At 39.9% G+C, this 23,133-nt stretch overlaps 1 protein-coding gene across 1 annotated transcript in view; it reads left to right on the forward strand.

Annotated features, from left to right (window-relative positions):
* Window positions 1-23,133, forward strand: part of SHISA6 (shisa family member 6) — a 275,677-nt gene that overhangs the window by 129,521 nt on the left and 123,023 nt on the right. The window contains exon 4 of the mRNA XM_015597372.1: window positions 3,813-3,908. Within this exon, the coding sequence (XP_015452858.1) occupies window positions 3,813-3,908 (96 nt within the window). The remainder of the gene's footprint in view (window positions 1-3,812; window positions 3,909-23,133) is intronic.

Below are 23,133 nucleotides of genomic sequence, written 5' to 3' on the forward strand. Positions count from 1 at the left end.
AGGGGCTGTGTGTTTGTCATGCTCTTGATACTTAACAGGGGTATTCATAGAGCTCTTGCTTACATCTTTCTGGAGCTCTGCTGGATATATGGTTGTTTCTCTGGAAGTGCAATTTGAGCAGTGTTTATACTCCTTTGGCTTCCTGCCTCAATGATGGGCAGGAAGGTGTAAACTTGGGGTAGTGGTTGCCAGACAGAGAAGGGCATAAAGAATTCTGTGACCCATTTATATCGTTCACATCATCAACCGATGAACTACACATCGCCAAGGCAAAGAAGGGGCATTGAATCCCTTTCTTTTAACTGTGTAGGGCTTTGCTTTTACCCACCATTGTTATCTTCATCCTGCCCTTGTTCATGCTAAACTGATTGTTCCTTTGGAGGAAACATAAGATGTAAATCATTCTAGACCTTGGCATCCTAGCACTGACTGTGTATCCAGCTGAAGACTGGCCTGTCAATAGTTCTCTTTAACATAGTATTATAAAGTGTGGTCCCTGGACCTGTGGTTATCATCAGCATCACTTGAGGACTTGTTAGAATGGAAATGATCATGCCTCACCTCTGACCTACTAAATGAAGAATTCCTTGGCTGGGGCCCAGTATCTGTGTGCCATTCAGGTGAGTCTGATGAGTTCAAATTTGAGGACCATGGCTTGAGCAAAAGCTGAAACTGCTACTCTTCCTTTTCCAATTCAACCTCACAGGCAGCTTTCTCAAAAATTACCCAAGAGATGCCCTTGAAAAGTATAAAGGCTTCATGAAGAGTTGGGTGCTCATTGATTAGTTTCTAGACTTGGTTTTTATGTTTACTTTTTATTTCATTTAATCAAAGTTTTCCAAACTGATCTGACCATAAACTTCTTTATTCCTGATAACAGCTCTTGATCCTGGCCCCTTAGCATATCTTTCTTTTTCCCAATTCAGAACCTTTGTACTTTAAGCTCAATACCTCTGACCTCCAATTTCTATGAACTTGTTCATCACCAAGTAGATTTCTAGCTTAGCATTTCCACTGGGTCCTGGCTAAAGTCCCAGAAGGGTCATGCCTGCACTCATTCAGATCAGAGAGTCAGGTTGCTAGGGTGAGAATTATAGAAAGATTGTGGACTTTGGATTCAATTTTCCATCAATAAAATGGGGGCATAATAATAATAGACAATTTACCATGCAGTAGTGATTAAAATCTTAAGGAAATAGTACATGTGAAAGATCTTTGTAAACTGCATATGCTACAAAATGTTCACTATTATTATGCAAAAAAAAAATAAGCCATGTTTTCAGAGTCTCTGTCTCTCTGTGTGGCACATAGTAGGGGATCAGGAAATTTCAGCTTCCTTTCCAAAAGCATAGCCCCAAAGCACTAGGGCAATGCTTAGTCCTGAGGGGCCTTATTCCAGTTGACAGATAAAAATGACTGTAAATAGCACAGGCAATGTTTTATGTTCCATCTTTCTCAGTATTGATTTGTTTATCAAAAATATTATTTATGAGGAGCACAAAAATAAACCAGTCCAAATTCTGCAGGATGTATCACAGATTCTGAATTAATGAGATCCAAATTTATGAGGGTTCTGAATTCTTACTTCCTTCTCTTACTCTTCTGTTGTTGGGAGATGGGTGGAGAGAAAGTGACTACATTACAGGACAAGGGTTCCTCTCTCCCTAGGGCTTGTAGTATACCCTATTACATTCCCTTGTCCCTCTCTCCTTCAACCCCTGATGAAGATGAATTTATCTAAGAACTAGAGTCTGGTTTCTGGAGCTGTGATATGGCTTGGGATATGGGCAGAAGGCTCTTAGTTCAGCTCCAATAATTCTATTCTATAAAATTCTTGTGACCCCAGTGTTTTGTAGCAAGAGAGTTCCTTGTGGAAAGCTTTGTGCCTTGAGGAATGAGATATTTATTTCAGAGTGGAGGGCATGAGAGAATCAGTGGTATAATTTTCTTATGTTCCTGATATGCTAGGACAATGGTTCTTAGAGTTTGGTCCCTGGACCCCGCATCATCATCATCACCAGACAATTTGATAGAAATACAAACCCTTGAATCTGAAACTCTGAGAGCGGGTGCAGTAGTCTGTTTAAACACACCCTCCTGTTTTTTCTGATGCATACTCAGGTTTGAGAGCTACTGATCTGGGAGAAGGACAGAACAGGGCCAGCCAGACTCCACTCTTTTGAGGGAGAATGCTAGAGCACCCATGAGGGTCCCAGCAAATGGTGATTGAACCCACATGAATAAACTGACCTTAGGTTGTTTCTCTACTTACTCTATGGCAATGGTTCTTCTTCCCAGTGGCACATTAGAATTACCTAGAGAGCATCTTAAAAATAGGCTTACCTTATCCCTGACCAACTGAAACATAATCCCTGGAGTAGTGACTGGACATCTGTTTTTAAATGCTTTCAGATGATACTGACATACACCCAGGTTTGAGATCTAATGCAGAGGGTGCCTCACTAAGAAAAAAATGTGGTTTGAGTTGTCTTTATACTTATTGTACATTTTCCATTAGAAATGTATTTTGCCTATTTATATTATAAAAATTACATACTCATAATAGAAAGAAATCTTGGAAAATATAGAAAAATTGAAAGGTGAGAGGGGAAAAAAAAGATTCGTGTTTTAACTAACCAAAGGCAGTTGTCTGTATTGGCTATGTTTTCTTTCAATCTTTTTTTTTTTTTTTTAATGTACTGTTTGAATTTTTGCCTGCATTGTGAGCATATTTAATATAGCATTTTCTGCCGATCTTTTAACTTAACATTACATCTTGGGTAGTTCTTCACATTGTTATAATTATAAGTATGGTCTTTAATACACTTTTGTGGCAACATGACAAAAAATGGCTTTTCTCCATTTTCATATGTATATATCTCAGGACGGCGTTTAGAGAGTTCTTTCTTTACAATGTCTGTATTTCAAACTTTTTGTGAAATCCTATTTCTAATGTCAGAAGCAGATTAACCCTCTTTCTCTTTGAATTTCTCCTCCCGGGGTCCTAACCTACCTTCAGCCTTTTCCTCACACCACCCCACAGGTAGATGGATGCTGAAAGACAAGATCTTATTGCAGAAAATCAAGAGAGGAAGGCACAGAAATATTTTTTCCAGTGTTTTATAACCAGCATTCTACTTGTCAACTTTAGCTGATGTTGGGTTTCTTCTAAGCTACAAGGCTATAGTTCCATAGGATGTGGTATCATTCTTAAATATACACATACATAGAGCAGCCTTGATCAGACCCATGCCTCTGTGCTTTAGAAAGAAAGAAAACAAGTGAATAAGGCAAGAAAGAGAAGGAAAGAAGCTGGGGCAAAAGGAGGGATGGAAGGACAAACTGATTGATGTTCTGGTGTGCTCAGTCAGAAATGCCAAAATCAAGCCATGTGTCCCCTTTTCCCTGCCTCTGCTTTCAACATAACCTTTCCAAAACTGTCTTCTTTGTTGCAGTTTATATATGTGTGTGTATATGTATATATATGTGTATATATATATTCATAATATATGTGTGTATATATATTCGTAGTCTTTGTTGCACAGTAATATATATCTAATATGTTGATATACTATTTACTATATATAAATAGTAGAAATATATACTTTATATATTTATAAAATATATATTATATATTTATATATAAATTTATGAAATTAGTATATATATTTTTTCCTTGACTGCTTCTACCTTCTGATTTAGCTGCTGACTTGAAATTAAGTTCAACACCATTGTTAGGTGAGCTGAAACTGCAACATTTGTCTTGTTGCTGTCATGGATGCGCCGGGTAATTCTGCCCCATCTTCTTGCAGGACATTATGGGAAGGATGCTTACCGAAGTGGAGGAGCTGATCTCCATAACTTCATCTCATCTGGATTTGTCACATTAGGAAGAGGACACACGAAGGGTACAGTGGAAACCATTTTTTACTAAAATACAGAGGTTGCCTAGGGATCCCTGATCTGAAATGTGAAGATGGTTTGGAGACCAGAGGCTTATCCAGGACAGGAATAAATAGGGCAGTTTCATTGCAGCTTGTCCTGGTGACATGCATGGCTCAGACAAGAGTGACCAAAAGGTCACAAGTGTGACTTTAGAGGGCAATAATAGACTTCCAAGAGACATCCATCCCGCTCCACCCATGGTGTGGAGCAGGACACAAATGCCAATGGCTCCCTGTGGGAGGGGACCACAGGCAGCGTGGTGGGAAACACTGCCAATGGATGTGGCAACATTTGCAAAATACTTGTTGTCTTCTTGGCTATTATTCCTTTTTTTTCTTTAAAGTCACATTTTATAAACTGATGTCAGTGTACTATACCGTGAGTTTTGAAGCCGGCATGCACGTTGAGAGTTTCAGCATCCTAAGTGTGTCTATGTAAACTCTCTATGATGTGGACACAAAGGTAGAGGTTATGAAGACCTTCAAGCTGCAACATGAAAGCTAACATGGCATTTCTGCTGAGCTGCTTTATGACCTATCTGACAGCTTGCAGAGCATCTGTGTAGGAGGTTTGGAATCCTTGATTCTGTCTTTTGTTTAAACAGAGTCCTGCTAGTATTGTGAGCATTATGTCATATCAAGAGTAACTGGCTCCCTAACTCCTCTGATTACCTTCCTAACACCTGTGTACTGTTATAGACCAACTGTGAATTCTGTTGTAGGGATGGTATATCCCTGTCTTCTGCTGAAATATGTGTCTGTTTTAAGTGAGAGTGAACAAGGAACTTTGCAATATTTTTCTTACATTCCATGCACCTACTTTTTAAATTCTCTATGTGATGTGTGTTTATCCTATATAGAAAAAAATATATGTATCTGTGTATGTATTTTCTGTTGTGTCTATTTGTGTCTAAATAAAGTTTATTGAGGATACAGGTGGCATTTGTGGCTAATAAGAATTGCAGAATCAAATTGTGAACAGAAGGGGAAATGGGCTGCACAGTTAACCAGCGAAAGACACAATCCTAATTAAACCCATATTAACTCAAACCCAGGATGGCCAGTCTTCATGTCATCTACTTTGTGATAATTACCTATTTTAGTGAAACAAATCACTCTAAAAAGTAGCATTTTGAAACAGTAGTAAACATTTATCTCACATAGTTTTGTGCACGTCAGGAGTTTGGAAGCAGCTGAGCTGGGTGCTTCTGGCTTGGGGTCTCATGAGGTTACAAACAAGATGTCAGCAAGGCTGCATCATCTGATGGCTTGGCTTGGGCTGGAGGACCTGCTTCTAAGATAATTCTCTCACATGGTGCTGGCTGGTGGCAGGGGGCCTCAGTTACTCCCTATGACATTCTCTCTATGGCTATTTGTCCTCACGACATAGTGGCAGGGCTTCCTCAGACTGGGTGATCCAAGAAAGAGACAGTATCTACAATGTCTTTTATGACCAAGCCTATCGGTTACACACCATCATTTTCACAATATTCTATTGGTTACGCAAGTCAGCCCCATACAGAATGGGAGACTAATCGGGGGTGTGAATATCAAGTGCCAAGGATCATCGAGGGCCATTTTGGAAGCTGGCTACCATGCTTCTATGACCCATGGAGCAGAGCTAGGAATTTGGATCTTTCCCACAGAGCATGGCAACTCTTACTAAGGTGTCTCAACTGCAGTGTTTTCCCACTCTACCTCTACCCCTTGTAAATGGTTCACCCCGAAACACCAGACAGTTCAATCAATCAATCTTCCTCCCTCCCTCCCTCCCTTCCTCTCTCTCTTCCTCCCTCCATCTCTCTCTCTCCCTCTCCCTCCATCCATATCTCTCTCTCTCTCTGTCTCTCTGTCTCTCTCCCCCTTTCCTATTTACATATATCTATATCTATGTCTATGTCTATATCTATATATCTTCTAGTTCATGTATTCATTCAACAAATATTTCATGAGGCCTGCCATGTGCTAAGCAATATTTAGAAGCAAACAAAATAAGATCTGTCCTTATGGAGCTCACATGCCATTGCGGGAAGCAGACAAAATGAGTTCTTGATAATAAGTGTAAGGATAAAACCTAAAGCAGGTAAGGGGGCAGGGAGTTCTATGGCAGGGAGTTCTTATCAGAGAAGCCCTCTTGGATAAGCTAATAATTGAGCAGAGACCTACATCCCAGGCAGAGGCAACAGGATGATCCTGAGGTAGCTTTCTTGTGATGTCAAGAAGTAGGAAGGAGGCCAGTGTGAGTGCAGCAGAATAGAAGAGGCCAAGAGTAGAAGAAGATGGAATCAGAGCCACAGGGGAGCCAGATCACACATTTATCAGGCTATAAATGTAAGGCTGCCTTCAAATTAACTAGACCTCCATCAGAGCAACATAAAGATCATTCCATATCCCTACCTATTTTCTAGGTCACTGTCACCTGGTGTATCCAGGAGGCCTTACGCTTCCTGGGTGTAGCCACTGTATATTATCTCCCTCATCTTAACATTTTCTGTGGCCTCATCCAGCCCTCCTGTGCATACATAGCCTGCACTCCCCATGTCCATAGCCCTTACCAGATCTTCTTCTCCATTCTCATCCACCCAAAGGCCTCCAAAACCTCCTCTTCCCAGGAATGTAAATTGCATGTATTTTCCTAGTTAGATAATGACTAAAGTTTCATGAGCAAAGAGACTGTGGGTAGAGGAGGTGGCAGAGGGTGGGGGAGCTTTGGAAATGAAGATTCCCTTCTAATATCAGGGACGCTTTAGTTCCCACACAGCCTAGATCTTTGGAAAAGGGCCAAGCTCCGTTCTCCCTTCAGAGCAAACCAAGTTCAACTCTGGTACCTATAGGCAGACCAACCCCATGTAAAAACCCCATGGAAAGGGAACCATTTGGTGATCTCTAATGTGGCACCATTCTCCATCCTGCATGTTCAATCCTCTTCCATTCCTTTTTTATTTCCATATATATATATATTTTTTGTTTGTTTGTTTGTTTTGTTTTGTTTCAACTCCACCTACTGTCTTTCTTATCTCTCTTCCTTTATTCCTTTTTTACCCCTTTGTTTCTACATTTTGTCTAAGGCCTTCTGGTGGAACCCAGCCATTGTGTAGACCCAGTGTATCTCTCAGAACTAATAGGATAGCCCACACCTTCTTTCGAAGGTAATGCTGTTGTCCTACCAACCCACATCCCTGAATTTAACATATGTTTCTAATGAAACTGATTACCTGAGAACCAAGCATAGATGGTCCCTGTTCTAAATGGCACTGGGAGCCTTCATTGGAAGCTTAGATGACACCAGTCCGTGTTCCATTTCACAGGCCCCAGAGGCATATGGAGATAGAAGTGTACTCTAGCTTCAGTGAGGACTTTTCTAATTTCAGAAAGTTCTTGTTCTCCCTATTTTATAGGTGGAAAAACTGAAACTAGAGCAATTGAATAACTTGCCCAGGTCAACATCAAACAATACTGTTTCATTCCCAATCCATGTCTGTTTTTCAAGAGCATGCTCCCAACCACTGCACATCCTGCCTCTTGAAAATAGAAAGAGCTGAGATAGTTCATTGGTAATGGCTCAATGGGAACCACACATTGGTGAGCACTCAGTAACCAATGGCTGTCTTTATTAGAGGTACACATTTTGCAAGACAGGAAGTCATAAAAATTAGAGGGACCAGAAATTAGAGCATCAACACCATATTAGCAGGGTCTGACCTCCTAGAAAGGGAGTCACCTCTGATAATTTCTCGAGGTCTGTCTGTACCTACAGAGACCCTATTCGTTTTAGGCAGTTTGTTTAAAATTTCTCCAGCTAGGTTTTTTTTTTTTTTTTCTTTGAGTCGGGTAGAAGTCTCCACACATCAATATTGTTAATTCCAATGACTTCCACTAGTGCATCCCAAGCCACACCAGACCTTAGTCCTTATAGGGGTAATGGCAGCAAATGCACCTAAGCAGTTTGCAGGGTGATTGTGATGTGCTGGTTCCTGTTCCCACTCTTCTGGTATTTTCCATTGTTCACTAGGTTCTTTACATCATTCCAGGAGCCAGGTAGTGTGTGTGTATGCGCGCACGCACGTGTGTGTGTGTGTGTGTGTGTGACAGAGACAGAGACAGAGACAGAGAGAGCCAGAGAGATAGAGAGAGAGAAGAATTCGGAAAGCCATTGCTAAAAGGTAGGCACTGCAAAGTGATTGCCCCTTTGTAGGAGGCAGATACTATTGCCCATCTAATCGTTCATTTTGTGTAAGCACATTTGGTGAGCACCTGCTCTGTGTCAGCCACTGTTCTAGGTACTGAGGATACAGCAGAAAAATTTACATGCCATTAATAGATGATAGAAATGAAAGAAAGAAAGAAAGAAAGAAGGAAAGAAGGAAGGAAGGAAGTCAAGATGGAGTTAAGAACTATGGAGCAAAGTGATAGAGGGAAATGGAGAGAAGAGTTCAAGTTTTTAAAAGAGCATCCAGAAGACTTCAGAAAAATTTGACATATGAGCAAAGATTGAAGGAGGTAAAGGATCAAGTCAGCTGGATTCCTGTGGAAGGGTTTCCCAGGCCAAGAGAACAGTGGTACATTGCCCACCTGGCTTGCATGGGGACAACTGTGAGACTAGAGCAAATGGAGCTGGGTGTGAGCGGTAGGAGTTGAGGTCAGAGTGGGCCTGGATCTTGACCATACTGGGCCCAGAATCTGGTTTCCACTCTGCTCGAGGTGAAAAACAAAATGTTTTGACCTGGGGATTAGGAAGATGGAAGTCTGTAGGAGGAGCAGGGTTTAGGCAGAGGTTGGGGGTGAGGTGAATTCACTCTAGCTTCATAGTAAGTTTTAGATGCTTATTAATCATCCATGTGGAAATGTCAAGTTCAGGGGAGAGGCCCTGGCTGGGGATATAAATGTAGGAGTTTCCAGCCAAGAGACTGGGTGAGATCAGCTAGGGAGTAAATGCTACTTCCCAGGTTAGCAAAGGCTTCAGAAAGAAGCCATTGAACACCCCAATATGGAGAAGTTTGGGAGATGAGGCGGGATCTACAGAGGAGACTAGTCAAGTATGGGCAGCCAGGGAGCAAGAAAACCATGGCAGTGTGAGTCTTGGAAATTAAGTGGAAAAACAAATGAGTGTTTCCAAGGGAGAGAATGATCTGCTCTTATGATGTATAGAGAGGTCCAATGAGATGAAGCCTAGAAGTGACCACTGTATGTGACCTAGTAACATGGAGGTCATTGATGAGCTCAGCAACCACAGTTTGGAGGCTGGACAACACGCCTGTCAAGATGAATGCAAGAGAGGATGAATAATGTCTGGGATGTGCTTCTGTATGATCTGGGCAAACTGAGTAATGAGAAGAGGAGGGCTCATTATGCTCACCTCTCTATTTTGGGCTGTTTGAAATGTTCTATAATATAAAGTAGAAAAGATTTTTTTAAAATAAGAGAATGGAAGAAGAGGAACAGGAGATTGCAGGTATAGCCTTTAGAGTCTTAATATGAAGGAGAGTAGAGGATGAGGGCAGTAGCTGGAAGGGAGTATGATGTAGAGAAGTTTTTGTTTATTTTTAAGATGGGAGAAATTATAGTATATTTGTATAGGAATGATCCAGTAATGAAGGGAAAATCGATTATGCAGGGAGTGGGGTGGTATTTCAGAAGTGACGTCCTTGATAGATGAGAGCAAATGGAATCCACCATCCAGGTGGAGGGGCTGGCCTTATAGTCATAGGTGCAAGGCAGAGTATATGGCCACAGATGCATGCCAGGTAGATACACGTGATCATTGCTCAGTGATTTAAGAAGCAAGGTCATCAGCTCTGAGTGAGGGTTAGGGTGACCAACCATCCCAGTTTTCCCAGGACTGTTGAAGTTTTAGCACAGAAAGGCCTCTGTCCTTAGAAACCCCTCAGCAATGGGTAAATGGGAACAGTTGGTCACCCTAGTGACGATGTCTGAGAAGGCCCAGCCAGTCCAATGTCAGAGTATCTTTCTCACCTATCTCTAGCGCTCATAGTGGAATGAAGACACTACTGCTTTGAGCTGATACCTGCAAAGCCTCAAGGCACTCAGAGGCCTTAGGACTTCTCTAAGAGTACCTGGAAGGTGGAGAAAATGCCAGAATGAAAGAAGTTGCTTCCCAGACCCCATAGAAAGATCCTGAAAATAATGTCTTTATTCTGTGTAAATGATGCTCCCTGGGTACTATTCTGGATATGGCCAATCCCACTGCCTGGCCAGACTCTCCATGGGCCTGAAGGAGAAAATAAGGGAGGAGCATAAATGTGGAGGCATCAGATCAGGTGCTGAGATCGAAGCTGGAAAAGTGACCATCCTAATGCCCATTTAGAAGTTTTAGAAGCACAGGGAGTTGCAGAGGTGGCATCTCACCTGCTCAAGCACCCAAATCTAAGGAGGCAGAGCAGTGGTCCAGAAGAAGGTGCTGGGCCCAGGGTGCCTACTTCCTGCAAAGAGGATGAAGCAAAGATGGGGTCTGACATTCAGAAAACATACAGGTGTTAGCCAGTGATGAGTTTTGGTAAATGATCTACCAGGAATAAGAGGGCATGGCAAGGAAAAGCAAGGGCCAGAGACTTTTGGTCTGTGTGAATGGTGGGAGCTTTTTGTAATGACAAGGTCTAAGGGATAACCATGGGAATGGGTAGCTGGCTGCATAAAAGGGAGAAGTAATTAAAACTGAGGTCGGAGACCTGCTTCAGCTTCTTCAGGTTCACATGGGCTATGGATATCCCAAACAGCACTTTCCTTCTTGGTGTTTTCCCTCAGCCCCTTTCCGAGTCCCACTGCTCGTCCAAGCCCCATGTGTCCTCTGGGCCTATGCTCACCTCTCCCACCAGCCCATTTGTCTGTTTGCCATGGCTGTATGTGATACAGGGTTTGAAATTAGGTCTCCTCTTTCATAAAAGAAAGAATGGGCGCATAGGCTTCTACAAAACTGTAGGCTTTCATTCCCACACCAGGATTTAAGTGAGATCTTTCAGACCACTCTGTGGATGTGGCAAGGAGACCCCTGAGACATTGACTAAAGAAATCCAGCTTAGATATTTTCATACTCTGGGGAGCCAGGGGAGTGAGTGGGTTTGACTAAACCAAGGTGTTCAAAGGCTGGACTCCAGATAAAATGCAGAACTCAGAAGGCGTCTGGTCTCCATGGCAACAGTGAGCCATGAAGCAAGAGAGAAGGAAGGCAGGGTCTGGCTTGCTTGAAATTAGCCTCTGAGAATTCAGTACCACCTGGGAGCATTCTTTCCTGTACCCCTCCATAGGCCAGGGGTAGGCGGGAAGGAGTGGGAAGAGAACAGAGAACTCAGGTTCTGGGCTGAGGACACCAAAACTCTAAGCCATCCACTGATTGTTCTGATCTGCACATGTGGGACATCTCCCTTTGTTAGCTTTGTGCCTGCTCACTCCTGATTAATGGCTGAATTTTGAGAACAAAGTATTGACTCGGTGTGCTCAGATTTACTAACAGTATTTTGCATGCTTCAGGCTGTCCCTAAGCCTTACACTTAGGAAAATATGTGGCAGCAGTGTGATTACATATTTTGTTAGAGTCTACCTCACCCTGTGGCTAATTGGTTAAAATTCATTGCATCGGAAACAAAGATGGGTCTGCATGAATGTTGAATTCAATGCTTACCCAGTGAATCCATTGCTCAATGTAACTGCCGTTCAAACAAAATAAATAAAAGGAAATATGGCAAAACAAAGCCCCGTGCAATACCTTCGAGAGTTTCTCAGTTGGATACTTTTGTTCATGACTTCAGCCATTTTGCTTAAAGGCAGGTATTATACAAACCCTCTTACTCCTTTTCCCATATTGGTCCTCCAACAAGGATACCCGTAACCCCTCAGGAAGCAGAAAGGGTGCTATGACACTCCTCAATCTGACCCAGGACCCTATCTCTACCTACATTAGTTATGGCAGCAGTTTAACCTTGCAGTTCCATCTGAGGAGCATGGGGCCTGGGCCCACTTGCTGAGCTACCCGAGAGTCCACCTCTGAGGTTCGAACACCCAGTTTGCCCCTGGGAAACCCACTCGAGGCCTGAGGAAGTCGGTCTACAAGTTTCCCGTCTTTCTTTGATCATTTCATTCTAATGGCAGTGCTTGGGTAGAAATGGCACATTGATAGGTGATGTGGTATCTAAGTTGTCACTCAGCTCTCACTACCTGGGTATATGGTGGCACAGAGAAACATTCCCATCCATCAAGCCATTTGCTGAGTGCTGAACCATATGTGTCTCTGTTTAATGCTTGTTCATGGGCCTGTTGCCACTGGTCTTTATAGGGTGTTGGGCCAGTCCACTGGGACAATATGCAGGGCCAATGTGAGATGAGAGTTAGCACAAGGCAGAGGAAGAGGGTCAAGATGCACTATAAGTCTCCTTGTCTTGGGAAGTATCAACCTTTACCTGTAGAGTATATGGATGTTGTCCTCAAAAGAGGAGTAACTCAGGTACAGATAGCTGTCCCATAGGCTCCAGCAGTGGGGCAAGAGAGAAGTCTTTTTGGTACGCTGAGATCAGGAAACATTCCATAATCTTAAGCTTCTGCCAGCCCAACTCTCCTTTTCCTCAGGCAGAAGAAGGAGGCACACAGGACGCCTTTAGTGCTTTTAGTCTTGGTGGTCTCTTTAAATCCTCCTTGGTAGAGGACAGAGGATCAAGTTCTGTTTTCCCAGAGGTTGATTTGCCTAGCCAGAGGTCTAGCAGCTCGGAGCTGTGCTCTTGTTTTCCAGTTGCTTACTAGTGCCAGATCTGAGCTCTTGCCATGACCCATCATGGTTCAAGTTGGCCCCAGGGGCAGATTTGTGACTAGTACAGTCTCTTCCTGGCACTAATTTTGGCATTGACTGGTCATCCAAGTTGAGGATCTCCCCTTCCCATGAGCCAGCTCTTGTATTTGGCTTCCCTCATTCTCTGCTGCTGACTGCCAAGAGTCTCAGAAACACTGATAGCTATGCTATCTATGTAGCTGTCAAGTCCTGGGAAGGTGGTAGGAATGCTATCTCTATACCAGCTAGAGTCTGTGGCCAGGTAAAGATGGCCTCTCAGTCAATAGTTGCCAGGATTTTGTGGTGACTTAGAAGTGGGATAGAATGCTGATATTCTCAGGTTCTCAGGACTCCACTCTGGAACATAAGCATATATTCTGTGTCTCTGCTTTGTGCAGATTATGTATGTGACAGAGTAAAGAAATCCAGGTCCTTTCTATCTGGAGTCATGGAGTTAGTCTCAGTCTTACTCCCTTACAAATAGTGATATAAACTTCCCTCATTAGATGGTTATAGAAAAAGAAAAATGGTGAGACGAGGAGGGTCATTGGAGTCAAATATGCTCATTCATTCCTGGCTCCACAACTTACTAGCTATGTGACCTTGACCTCTATGACATTTACATATAAAATAAGGTAGTAGTAACACCTACCTCACAGGGCTGGTGTGGAATTGTATGAGACAATGCATGCACCAGAGCACTAAGCACTCAAACAATGGTAGCTTTTTATATCATTCATAGCTTCAGAGTACTGTAGAATCATGATTCAAAGGATAACGCCAGGGCTAGCAGCATGAGCATCCCCTGGAAGCTAGTGAGAAATGCAGGCTCTTGGGCCTACTGAATCAGAATCTGCCTTTTAACAAGATCTTCAGGTAATTTCTATGTACATTTAAGTTTGAGAAACACTGCTATATAAGAATTTTTGCTTCAAGTGTGGTCCTTCAATGGCCTTCAAGGTCATTTTCATTTCTGAGATTCATTTGATATGTACCCAAGAAGGTAAGAAATTATTTGAGAAGGAATACTGAGCCCTGAGGGGTAATGCAAATAGAGCTCCTAAGATTCCAGTGACCTGTCTCAGATGTCAGAATCAAGGAGTTTTGTCCATTTCAATAAAACATAAGTGTTAGTTGAGCAAAGATGAGTAAAACCATGCCTGCCTTCTAGAAGCCACATAGTACAGTTCCTGCCAAGCAAATATAAAGTGCTATGAAGTAGATCCAGAGAAGAGTGGAAGGAGTTTAAAGGAGGAAAATATTGCCTCTGAATGGCAGAGTCCTGAATGGCCTCCTACAGGAGGCAAAAGTTGAGGTGGTCCTTGCAGGCAGTAAAGACAAGCCAAGAGTGAGTCAGGGTGGGCATTTCAGGTGGGGTGCCTCCTGAACAAAGGCATAAAAGTGGAAATGCCTATGTGACGTGGGCACAAAATGCCTTTAGGGGTTACAAGAAAGTGATGGGGCCATAAGAAACCTGTTAAAAACAGGAAATGACTAGAAAGGTGAGTTGGAGGCAGTGTCCTGAATCCTTTCAGGCAGACAATATAGGCTGAGTTCAAAATCCTAGTTGATTATCACTACCCATACCCTCTCCACCTTTCTATTCTTCTGTCTTTAAAAATAAAACTAAGAAGCAAAACAAATGCAAAAAAAAGCTGGCCTGTGTACGAGGCTGACTCCACTGGCAGAAATGGACATAGCAAACTAATGGTCAAGTCTCCCCCACCACACACACATACCACCAAGAGTGTCCTCTCTTACATGAATCACAATGTAGCTCAGGCTGTAGAGCTGAAAGGAGTCAAGTGGCCTCATGAGTTCAGTGCTCAGTGGAGACTCAGCTATGCCCCAGCCATGGTTTTTCTGACTTGATATTGATATTGATACTGTGTCAGGCTTCAGTTTCCTCCTGTAAATCAGAGCATTGAAGATAAATAATACCCTTAATTATCTGATATTCTGGGATGGTTTCAGAAAAAGACACCTCCTAAATGTAGAACTACTGCATAGAATAAGGTAGGCAGCTTTTTCTCTCAGAGTTTAAATACCCCTATGTATTCTCAGAGTGGCCTATTTGGCTCACACTCTAAGATACTTTAAGATACTTGCAAGAAGACCCTCCAGACATGTGCACAATGCTAGAGAGAGGTGGTTTTTTTCCTGAAGTTAACAGCAGATCATCCATAGTTTATACCAGAATGTTCCTCCTCCAGCAATGCATAAATGAGCACCTTGGGTTCAGAGGGCCAGAATTTATAAAGTATTTATTCCTTCAATAGGATTGATGTTAGATTCTTATGCTCTTCATCTGCTTACCAGTGAATCATTATGCTTTTGTTCTGGGAGAGTAATTTTGGGGGAGCATAATGATATTTTAGATTATTACTATGAACAATTGAAGACAGATGCCTGAACTCTGAATTTATTCAGCTGAAATAAATGGGGCCGTGGCATGGACACCAGCTTTGTCCAGATTGAATCTTGGTAGATTTGACAGAAGCTTATGTTTGTGCAGATAAAGGTATGGGTCTCTCAGCAAATGGCACTCCTACCTACTCAGGTGCTCAAGTAGAACCCTACATGCTATCCTTGACATCTTTCCCTCCCTCACTACCCTTATCCAAGTCCATTACTAATCCATTCTTGCCCACTGCTTGCCCCCTTCTTAGCTAGCCTCCTAATCCACAACTCTATCCCTCCTCATCTAGACAACTTGCAAAGACCGCCTTGAAGTTCAATTCTTGCCCCTACATCCTGTCCTCTACTGAGCAGCCAGAGTGATCTAACTTATTCTAACCTAATTTAACCTGACTTAATCTAATTTACCTAATCTAAAGTAAAGCTAAGATCTGTTGTCACCTCTTTTTCATAAGACCTCAAAGGCTCTCTACTGGACCCAGAGTCTTAAATATTGGAACAGAGCTCGCCCGTCCTAAAAATACTGGAGGAGTTCAAAACTCTTAAATGAAAATGTGTGCTTACTCTCCCTCCTTTCCTCTGTTCCTCCACTTATACAAGTCGGGAGCAAAGCAAATATGTGGCATGCAAGGCCTGCACTATCTGGTCCCTACTTACCACTGGAGCCTTTTAGGATATCGTTTTCTTTCTTGTTCACTGCACTCTAGCCAAAATTGATTTCCTTTCTATTTTTCCCTCCTTAGGGCCTTTGCACATACCATTCTTCTCCTTTGATCATTAACAGATCAATCTACTGGTTGTTCAGGTCTCTGAATTTCACTTCTTTGAGTAAGCCTACCTTGGCCTTCACATGGAAATCAGATCTTCCATTATGTTTTCTAATTTCACCCTTAATATATATTTTCCCATACTCTTCAAAAAATATTTTTAATTTGTATGATTTCTTGACTGATGTCTGTCTTTGCCTCTAACTATGCAAGCAGAGACCACATCTGGGTATGTTTACCACTGTGGTCCCCAGGGCTGCCATAGTACTTGGCACACAGTTGATAATCAATGGATATTTTGAATGTATGAGTGAAGGAATGAATGCATGCATGAATAAATTAATTGAAACAGAACTAAACTAGGAGTCAAGAGACTTGAGAAGTTGTTACAAGTGAATGTGGTCTTGAGAAAATTGCTTCACCTCTCTGGGTTTATGTGTCCCTACCTATAAGCTTTTTTTACAAGATGCTCTCTAGTCTTGATATTCCAGAATGTGTACATGTGTGCTGAAACACAAGGCCAGGAATGATGTAGGCAGTTTTCCGTGTTCTTTCTTCAGTAATTTTCAGAGCTGTTTTCCACCCCCTTACATGTCTGTGAGAATTGATACCCCTTATTTTTTATTTCACTGTACTCTTTATGACTCCAGTCATACGCATTTTAAACACAAAAAAGGATACAGCATATTCACCATTCTGCATCTTGCTTTTTAAACTTAATATAGCTTGGAGATCAGTCAATATTTGCACAGCTAGATCTAGCTCAATCCTTCCTCCATTGGTTGCTTAATAATTCATTCTATTATACCATTATTTATATAACCAATATTAGGCCTACCATTTGTTTTCTTTTTACTACTTTTTATCTTTTAAATGTTTCTATTCAGAAATAATTTCAGACTTAAATAAAAATTACAAAAATAATATAAATAATTTCTCTGTACCCTTCAAATTATCCAAATTTTAACATTTTATTACATTTGCTTTACCATTTTGTCTCTCTCTGTATATATATGTGTATGTTACATACATACACATACATATTATGTATATTTTATATTTTTTCTAAAAAATATATGTAATTTTTTAAACATTTGAGAGTAATTTGCAGATATGATGGCCTTTTACCCCTATATATTTAAGTGTGTATTTCATAATATCAAGAACATTCTCTTACTATCCATAGTATGATTATCAAAATTAGAAAATTAAAATTATTAAAGTGCTATAATCCATAGCTTTTATACTAATGTCAAAAGAAAAATGTTTTTCTTAGCCCAGGATTGCATGTTGTTAGGTTTATTTATAAGTGTTTGGTCATTTTGGTTGACATTTGTAACTCGAGTTTCTTTACTATTATGACCGCTGATTGGTTATGTTTGTGTATATGAAGGCCATTGATTTCTGTGTGTTAATTATATATCCTGCTGTCCATTTATTTTATTGTTTGGATTATTTTTATCATTGACATTATAAGTCATATGCACCCATAGAGGTATTTTGCTTCTTCTTTACCATTATGCCTTTGATTTCTTTTGTCTGATTGCATTGACTTAATACCACTTAATACCACGTTGAATAGTAACAGAGATAGAGGACATCCTTGTCTTTTTCCCTGGTGTTAGAGCTTTCTCATTAAATACTATCTTTAGGACCAAGGTAGATAGATAGAAAATAGATATTTAGATATATGTTGATTCAGATTAATTTATGTTTAAAAAATGTATCCCTCAATTCCTTTTTTTTTTTTAGCTTTTTTAAAAATGAGGAATGAGTATTGAATTTTGTCAAAAGCTTTTTCAGCATCTGTGGAGATAATCTATGATTTTCTCCTTAGACCCATCATGAATAATGTTAATGGATATCCTAACATTGACTCAGACTTACATTCCTGGAATAAATCTCACTTGGTCAGGTTGTATTATTTTCCTATGTATGGTATTGGGTTCTATTTGTTAATGTTTCATTTAGTATTTTTGTATTAATATTCATGAATGACACTGTCCTACAATTTTCTTTCTTGTGCTATTTCTATCATGTTTAGTATCAATATTATACTTGCTTTAATAAAGATATTGGAAATTTTCCTTCATTATCAATACTCTAGAACCATGTATTCAACAATGGGTCTATTTGGTCTTTGAAGATTTAAAATAATTCTCCTATAAAACCATCAGGATCCTATAGAAATTAAAAAAAAAAACAGGGCCTAGTTTTGGGAGGGTCATTTATTAATAACTTTCATGACACGATGTGTATTTTTTTGCTATTTATTTTTTTCTAGTAGTTACCTTTGTACTTAATGTTTAATGCTTCTTGTTTATATTTAACTTTTATCATCTAGTTTATTAGTTTTTATTGAATCCTTTAATTTATACTTTTTGCCTATACAACAATCAATATATTTATTCTACTTTCTCCCCCCATTTTTTCAGTTGCATTATTTCTACTTTGGCACATATAGCATTTGTATATTAACCATCTGACCTCTTAACCACCTGTGATTTAGTCTTAGAGTTTTATAGATACGGGTATATCTATATGCCCATCATGATGTTTGCCCGGTCATCTCATGGTTGGACAAAGTGCATTTTCCAATAGGTAAGGACTCATGGATGCAGAATTCCCCATTCTTTATCTTAAAACTGTTCTATATAACCTTGACACTTGAAAAAAAGTTTCCTTAGTTCTAAAATTCTAGGTTCATACTTTCTTTCCTTTAGTTTTTTTTTTTTTTTAAATACTGCTCCATTGTTGCCTTGCTTTATATGCTATTTTTTTAGAAGACTGATGACAGTTTAATTCTTCTGACTTTTAAGTTATTTGATCTTTCTGCTTGAAAGCCTTGAGAATATTTTTTCTTTATCTTTGAAGTCTGTTAGTTTTACTAGGATATCATAGTTGATCATTCTGAGTACATTTTGCACGTACCTGTTGGTTTCTCTCGCTAGGTACCAACAGATCTTATCATTTAAAGCAAGTTTTATTGAGTTATATTTTTATATATGTTATCTTCCATGGTTTTATTTTTTTTCTTAAAGGACTCCAGTTACAGATATGCTGATTTTTCTTTCCTGTCTTCCAGGGCAGCCACTTTCTATCTAATTCTTTTTGTTTTTATTAGTTCTTTTTTATTCTCTCAATTGCTTCCTTGCTTTTCATCAATGCCTTTAGTAAGTTTTGACTTTATTATTTTTTGAGCATTTTATACTTTAATCTTCATTTTGTCTTTTTCATATCTTTCTTAAATTCTCTAAATTCTTTTTAAATTTCTGTCTTTTTTTGCCACTGTTTTTTAGTTTTTGAATTTCTATTCCAAGGCTTTAAAAAAAATAACTATAAATGTGTCTTTAAGGCTATTTAATTTATTTTAGAATGTTGTGTTCAGTTTTCTTGTGCTTCATGGTTATTTTTGTGAGAATTGTCCTCAGTAGAGATGTTGAGATTCTCATTTTTTGTTTTTTAGCAGTAGATTTGTATGTGTTCATTCATATTCTATTCATTTTTTTATTTGGGGCAGTTATAAGATTCCTATTTTAATGGTAGCCATTTCTCTTTTTTTGTTTTTAATTAACTAATTTATTTTTCATAAACATTAAGTTTATTGGGGTATCATTGCTTAATAACATTATGTAAATTGAGGTGTGCAACTTTATAATGCAATATCTATATACTCTATTTTGTGTTCACCACCCAAGGTCTACTCTCCTTCTATTTGTACAGACGCACAATTTTTCTAACATTGTTTATTATTATTATTATTATTATTATTATTATTATTATTATCAATTATTAAGGGGATATGTATCCTTTGATTTTTTCCTCTCTTTTGTCTTACAGAACCCCATCCCCCACCCCTGTACTTCTTTTCCCTTTTACCAGCCAATCTTACAAGAGCTTCTCTACATTCCTTTTTACCTTCTCATCCATAAGCACTGCTTTAGAAGACTGTCATGTTAAATTGTATTTAGTTGGTACTTTGACCTACCAGGACACTTTTTCAGTTTTCACACTTAGGGTAGACTTTCTCATTCCAACAATAGTTATAGATCATTCTTAGGCCTGCTATCTTCCCTCTTTTGTCTTTCACATAGTTTTTTTCTAGGCTGTCCTTGTTCACCATAGGGATTTTTATTAAAAGTAATTAAAATCTGGGCATTTTCTATTTTCTGGTTATGTTGACCACATAGGTAGAAATAACAGGTCTGGAATTAAGGCCAAGGCTTTCTGATTCAAAAACCTGTTATACAACAGAGAAATATAAAGTATTCATGGAATATACAGATATATGGATAGAGCTATACATGTGAAGCAAAATCTTACTTGATCAGTCATAGTGCATGGCCTTATGTGTAATGAAGTGGTCCTTTCCTACTTTTGCTGCTGACTACAGAAAACCCTAACCAGTGATTATTAAATCTACTAATTAAATGTAGGACTAAATATTATGGCAGTGACAAGTATGGAATTATATGATCAACCTATTTTCCATTTTCCTTGAGTGTCAGATGCAAGAGGACAGAGATCAGCACAACTTTTATGGAAATGTTGAGCCATGCAGAAGGTGAGAGATTTCAGCAGATGATAATACAACTCTTTGGACAAAGAACTAAACTAAAGTCTACTGCCAAAGGTCCCTGACAAAAATTAAATCTCTAGATCTAAGGACTTGTCTTAGTCTTCATTCTTCTTGTTTTACTTTTTCTCCAGAATTCAGTACTATGAACTTCCCACTCTTACTTGAAAGTAATTTCTCATGATACTAGACTACAGTTTCTTTTTGACCATGCCTTCTTCGTCTCTTTTTCTGGGTATAATTTCCTCCCATCACTCCACAAATATGCACATTTTCTAAGCTCTGTGTTAACCCTCCATTCTTTTTCTTAAAACTTTTCCTTAGAAGTTGTACTTATATGTATGACTCCCGTCATCATCATTCCTAGGTCAAATATCCCAGAGTCCATCATCTTTCTCAGCCTTTATCTTTTGGATGAACTCCACTGATTTCCTTTTAGCAGGGTGGTGGCATTGGGCATGGGAAAGAAAAGAACTGCCTGTATTTTCTACAGTCACCTCAAACTCAACATGTCCTAAGGTGAATCTGCATCTTTCATCCAAAACCAACTTCTGTTTTTGATGAAATTTGGTGGACATCAGTTTCTTCTAGTTGTTCATACTAGAAGTATGCACATCACTTTCTTTTTTAATTTTTCTGATACATGTTTCCCCCATCCTTATTTTATTGACTTATCTTCAAAACACATTTCGAATCTTTCACATTTGTTCACTTTCCCAATACAAACGTTTCCAGCTCATTTCCACTTTAATTTAATAGCTACATAACTGGAATCTCTGCCTTTACCCTTTCTGCTCTGTACTTTCCCATAGTTCATTATGAAATTAATCCTTCTTCAATAATTTTTTTCAGCAAATCATACTCCTGCTCAGAATTCTAGAGTGGCTCTCCATTTTCTCTATTTCTTCCATTACCTAGGCATTCAAATACCTCCATCTTCCTGGTCATTCTAATTGCTCTCTACTCAGTTCAAACCATATACAAGTAGCCTGCCTGATAGATTTAACCTTTCACTGAATGTACAATATTCTTTTTGCCTTCCTGAAACCTAAGATGTCTGTTCTCCCACCTTTTCACTTACTTTAAATCTCACTCATACTTTATGGCTCTATTTAAATTTTGCTTTTTTCTATGCACTTTAACCTCCAAGATTTTTTCCCACATCCAAGTTCCCACATCAGGTCTACAGGAGGCTCTTCTTAATCCCTTGTAAGATAAACTAAAAGTATGTACTCCTTCCACACACTCGCAGTGTGGTGGAATCGGGTCAGGGAAACCACAACAGCACTCTCAATTCAAAAAGGAGAGGAAGAGGAGATACTTTCCAGGCACTGGTCCTTAGCAATTTTGAAACCTCTCAAAAGACATTGTGAGAGGCTCCTGATCTGGGTTGAAGAATGTTCCTTGTTTAGGCTGCAATCCTGTTCTCTGGAGGGGCTTCGTTGTCCAGTGTTTGCCATGGCTCCTGGCTCTGCCCTCCAGTGGCTTCCTCATTTTCCATTATCCCCCTTGGCCATATGTGAAATGGTGTTGGGGAATATGTCCTCTTTAGGACCTATACAGCTTTTTCAGCCCATTCACTTCCCACAGAGAGTCAGAGGGCCAGGGATCATTTAAAGTCCTGAAGAACATCAGGTCCCCTGTTCCTCTGGCAGTGCAACTCTGTTAAACAGGAGGTTTCTTACCTATTTTTTTTTCCTGTCAGCTCCATGTGCTATTAAGCACATGCAGTTATTCTTGAGATACAGTCACCAAAACTGCTGTTTCCTTTGCTTTCTGGTCCCAAACCTCTTTCCCCATGTAATGGGAGATATTCTGAGGCTATCAAACTTTGTGGGAGAACATACCCTTATGTTCTTTACTCTAAGTCACTTTATTCAATTAAAATACTGACCTTCTCAGCTAATGTGGGAGAGGAAGAGGAGCATGGAAAGTGGCACATCAGCTCTTAAGTGTTCCACTTTGATGTAATGCATGTGACTTCTACTTATTTACCATTGGTCACATGGACATGCCAAACTTCAAGAGAGCAAAGAAATGAATTCTTCTTGCACTTGGAAGGAAGGAAAGTTAGATCAAATAGTGAATAGTATGGGGAGTGTCACTTCTGGGTAGAAACTGTAGGCTACTACTGTAAGGTATTGAGGCAGGCCTCAGTAAGGGAATGAACAGTGATGTTTAAGAAGATGCCAGAAGGTGCCATTTCTTCCTTGGGTCAGACAAACTTGAAACACTAGTAACTGTACCCTGTGGAAAGAATTGTGGTACTCTTCCTGAAAGCTTCTAGATTGGCCACCTCATAGTCTCACATCCTTTGACCTTGGTACTCTGAAGCAACTCCCTCATGGACAGGAAGGATTGAAAGAGAACTCATCCTATGTGGCTTCAGATCCCAGAGAGTAAATGCTCCTGAGAGATCATGCTTCTTGGCAGTTATGCGAATGCAACTAAGGCTTCATATAGCACCCTACTTAAAATTCACATTCACTGGAGTTACTCAATTTGTCAGAGAGCAGTTACTCCCAAGACTCAGAGATGATTGGAGAAAGTTCAGAAGCCATCAGGGAACAGGATGGAATGCGAGCAGGTCTTTGCACCCTTTATTTCTTCCCATGGATGCAGATAGTTCCTAGCCACTATGATGCAGAAAGTGCT

This window comes from Pteropus alecto, unplaced genomic scaffold (assembly GCF_000325575.1).
Source record: "Pteropus alecto unplaced genomic scaffold, ASM32557v1 scaffold398, whole genome shotgun sequence".
In the NCBI taxonomy this organism is placed as follows: domain Eukaryota; kingdom Metazoa; phylum Chordata; class Mammalia; order Chiroptera; family Pteropodidae; genus Pteropus; species Pteropus alecto.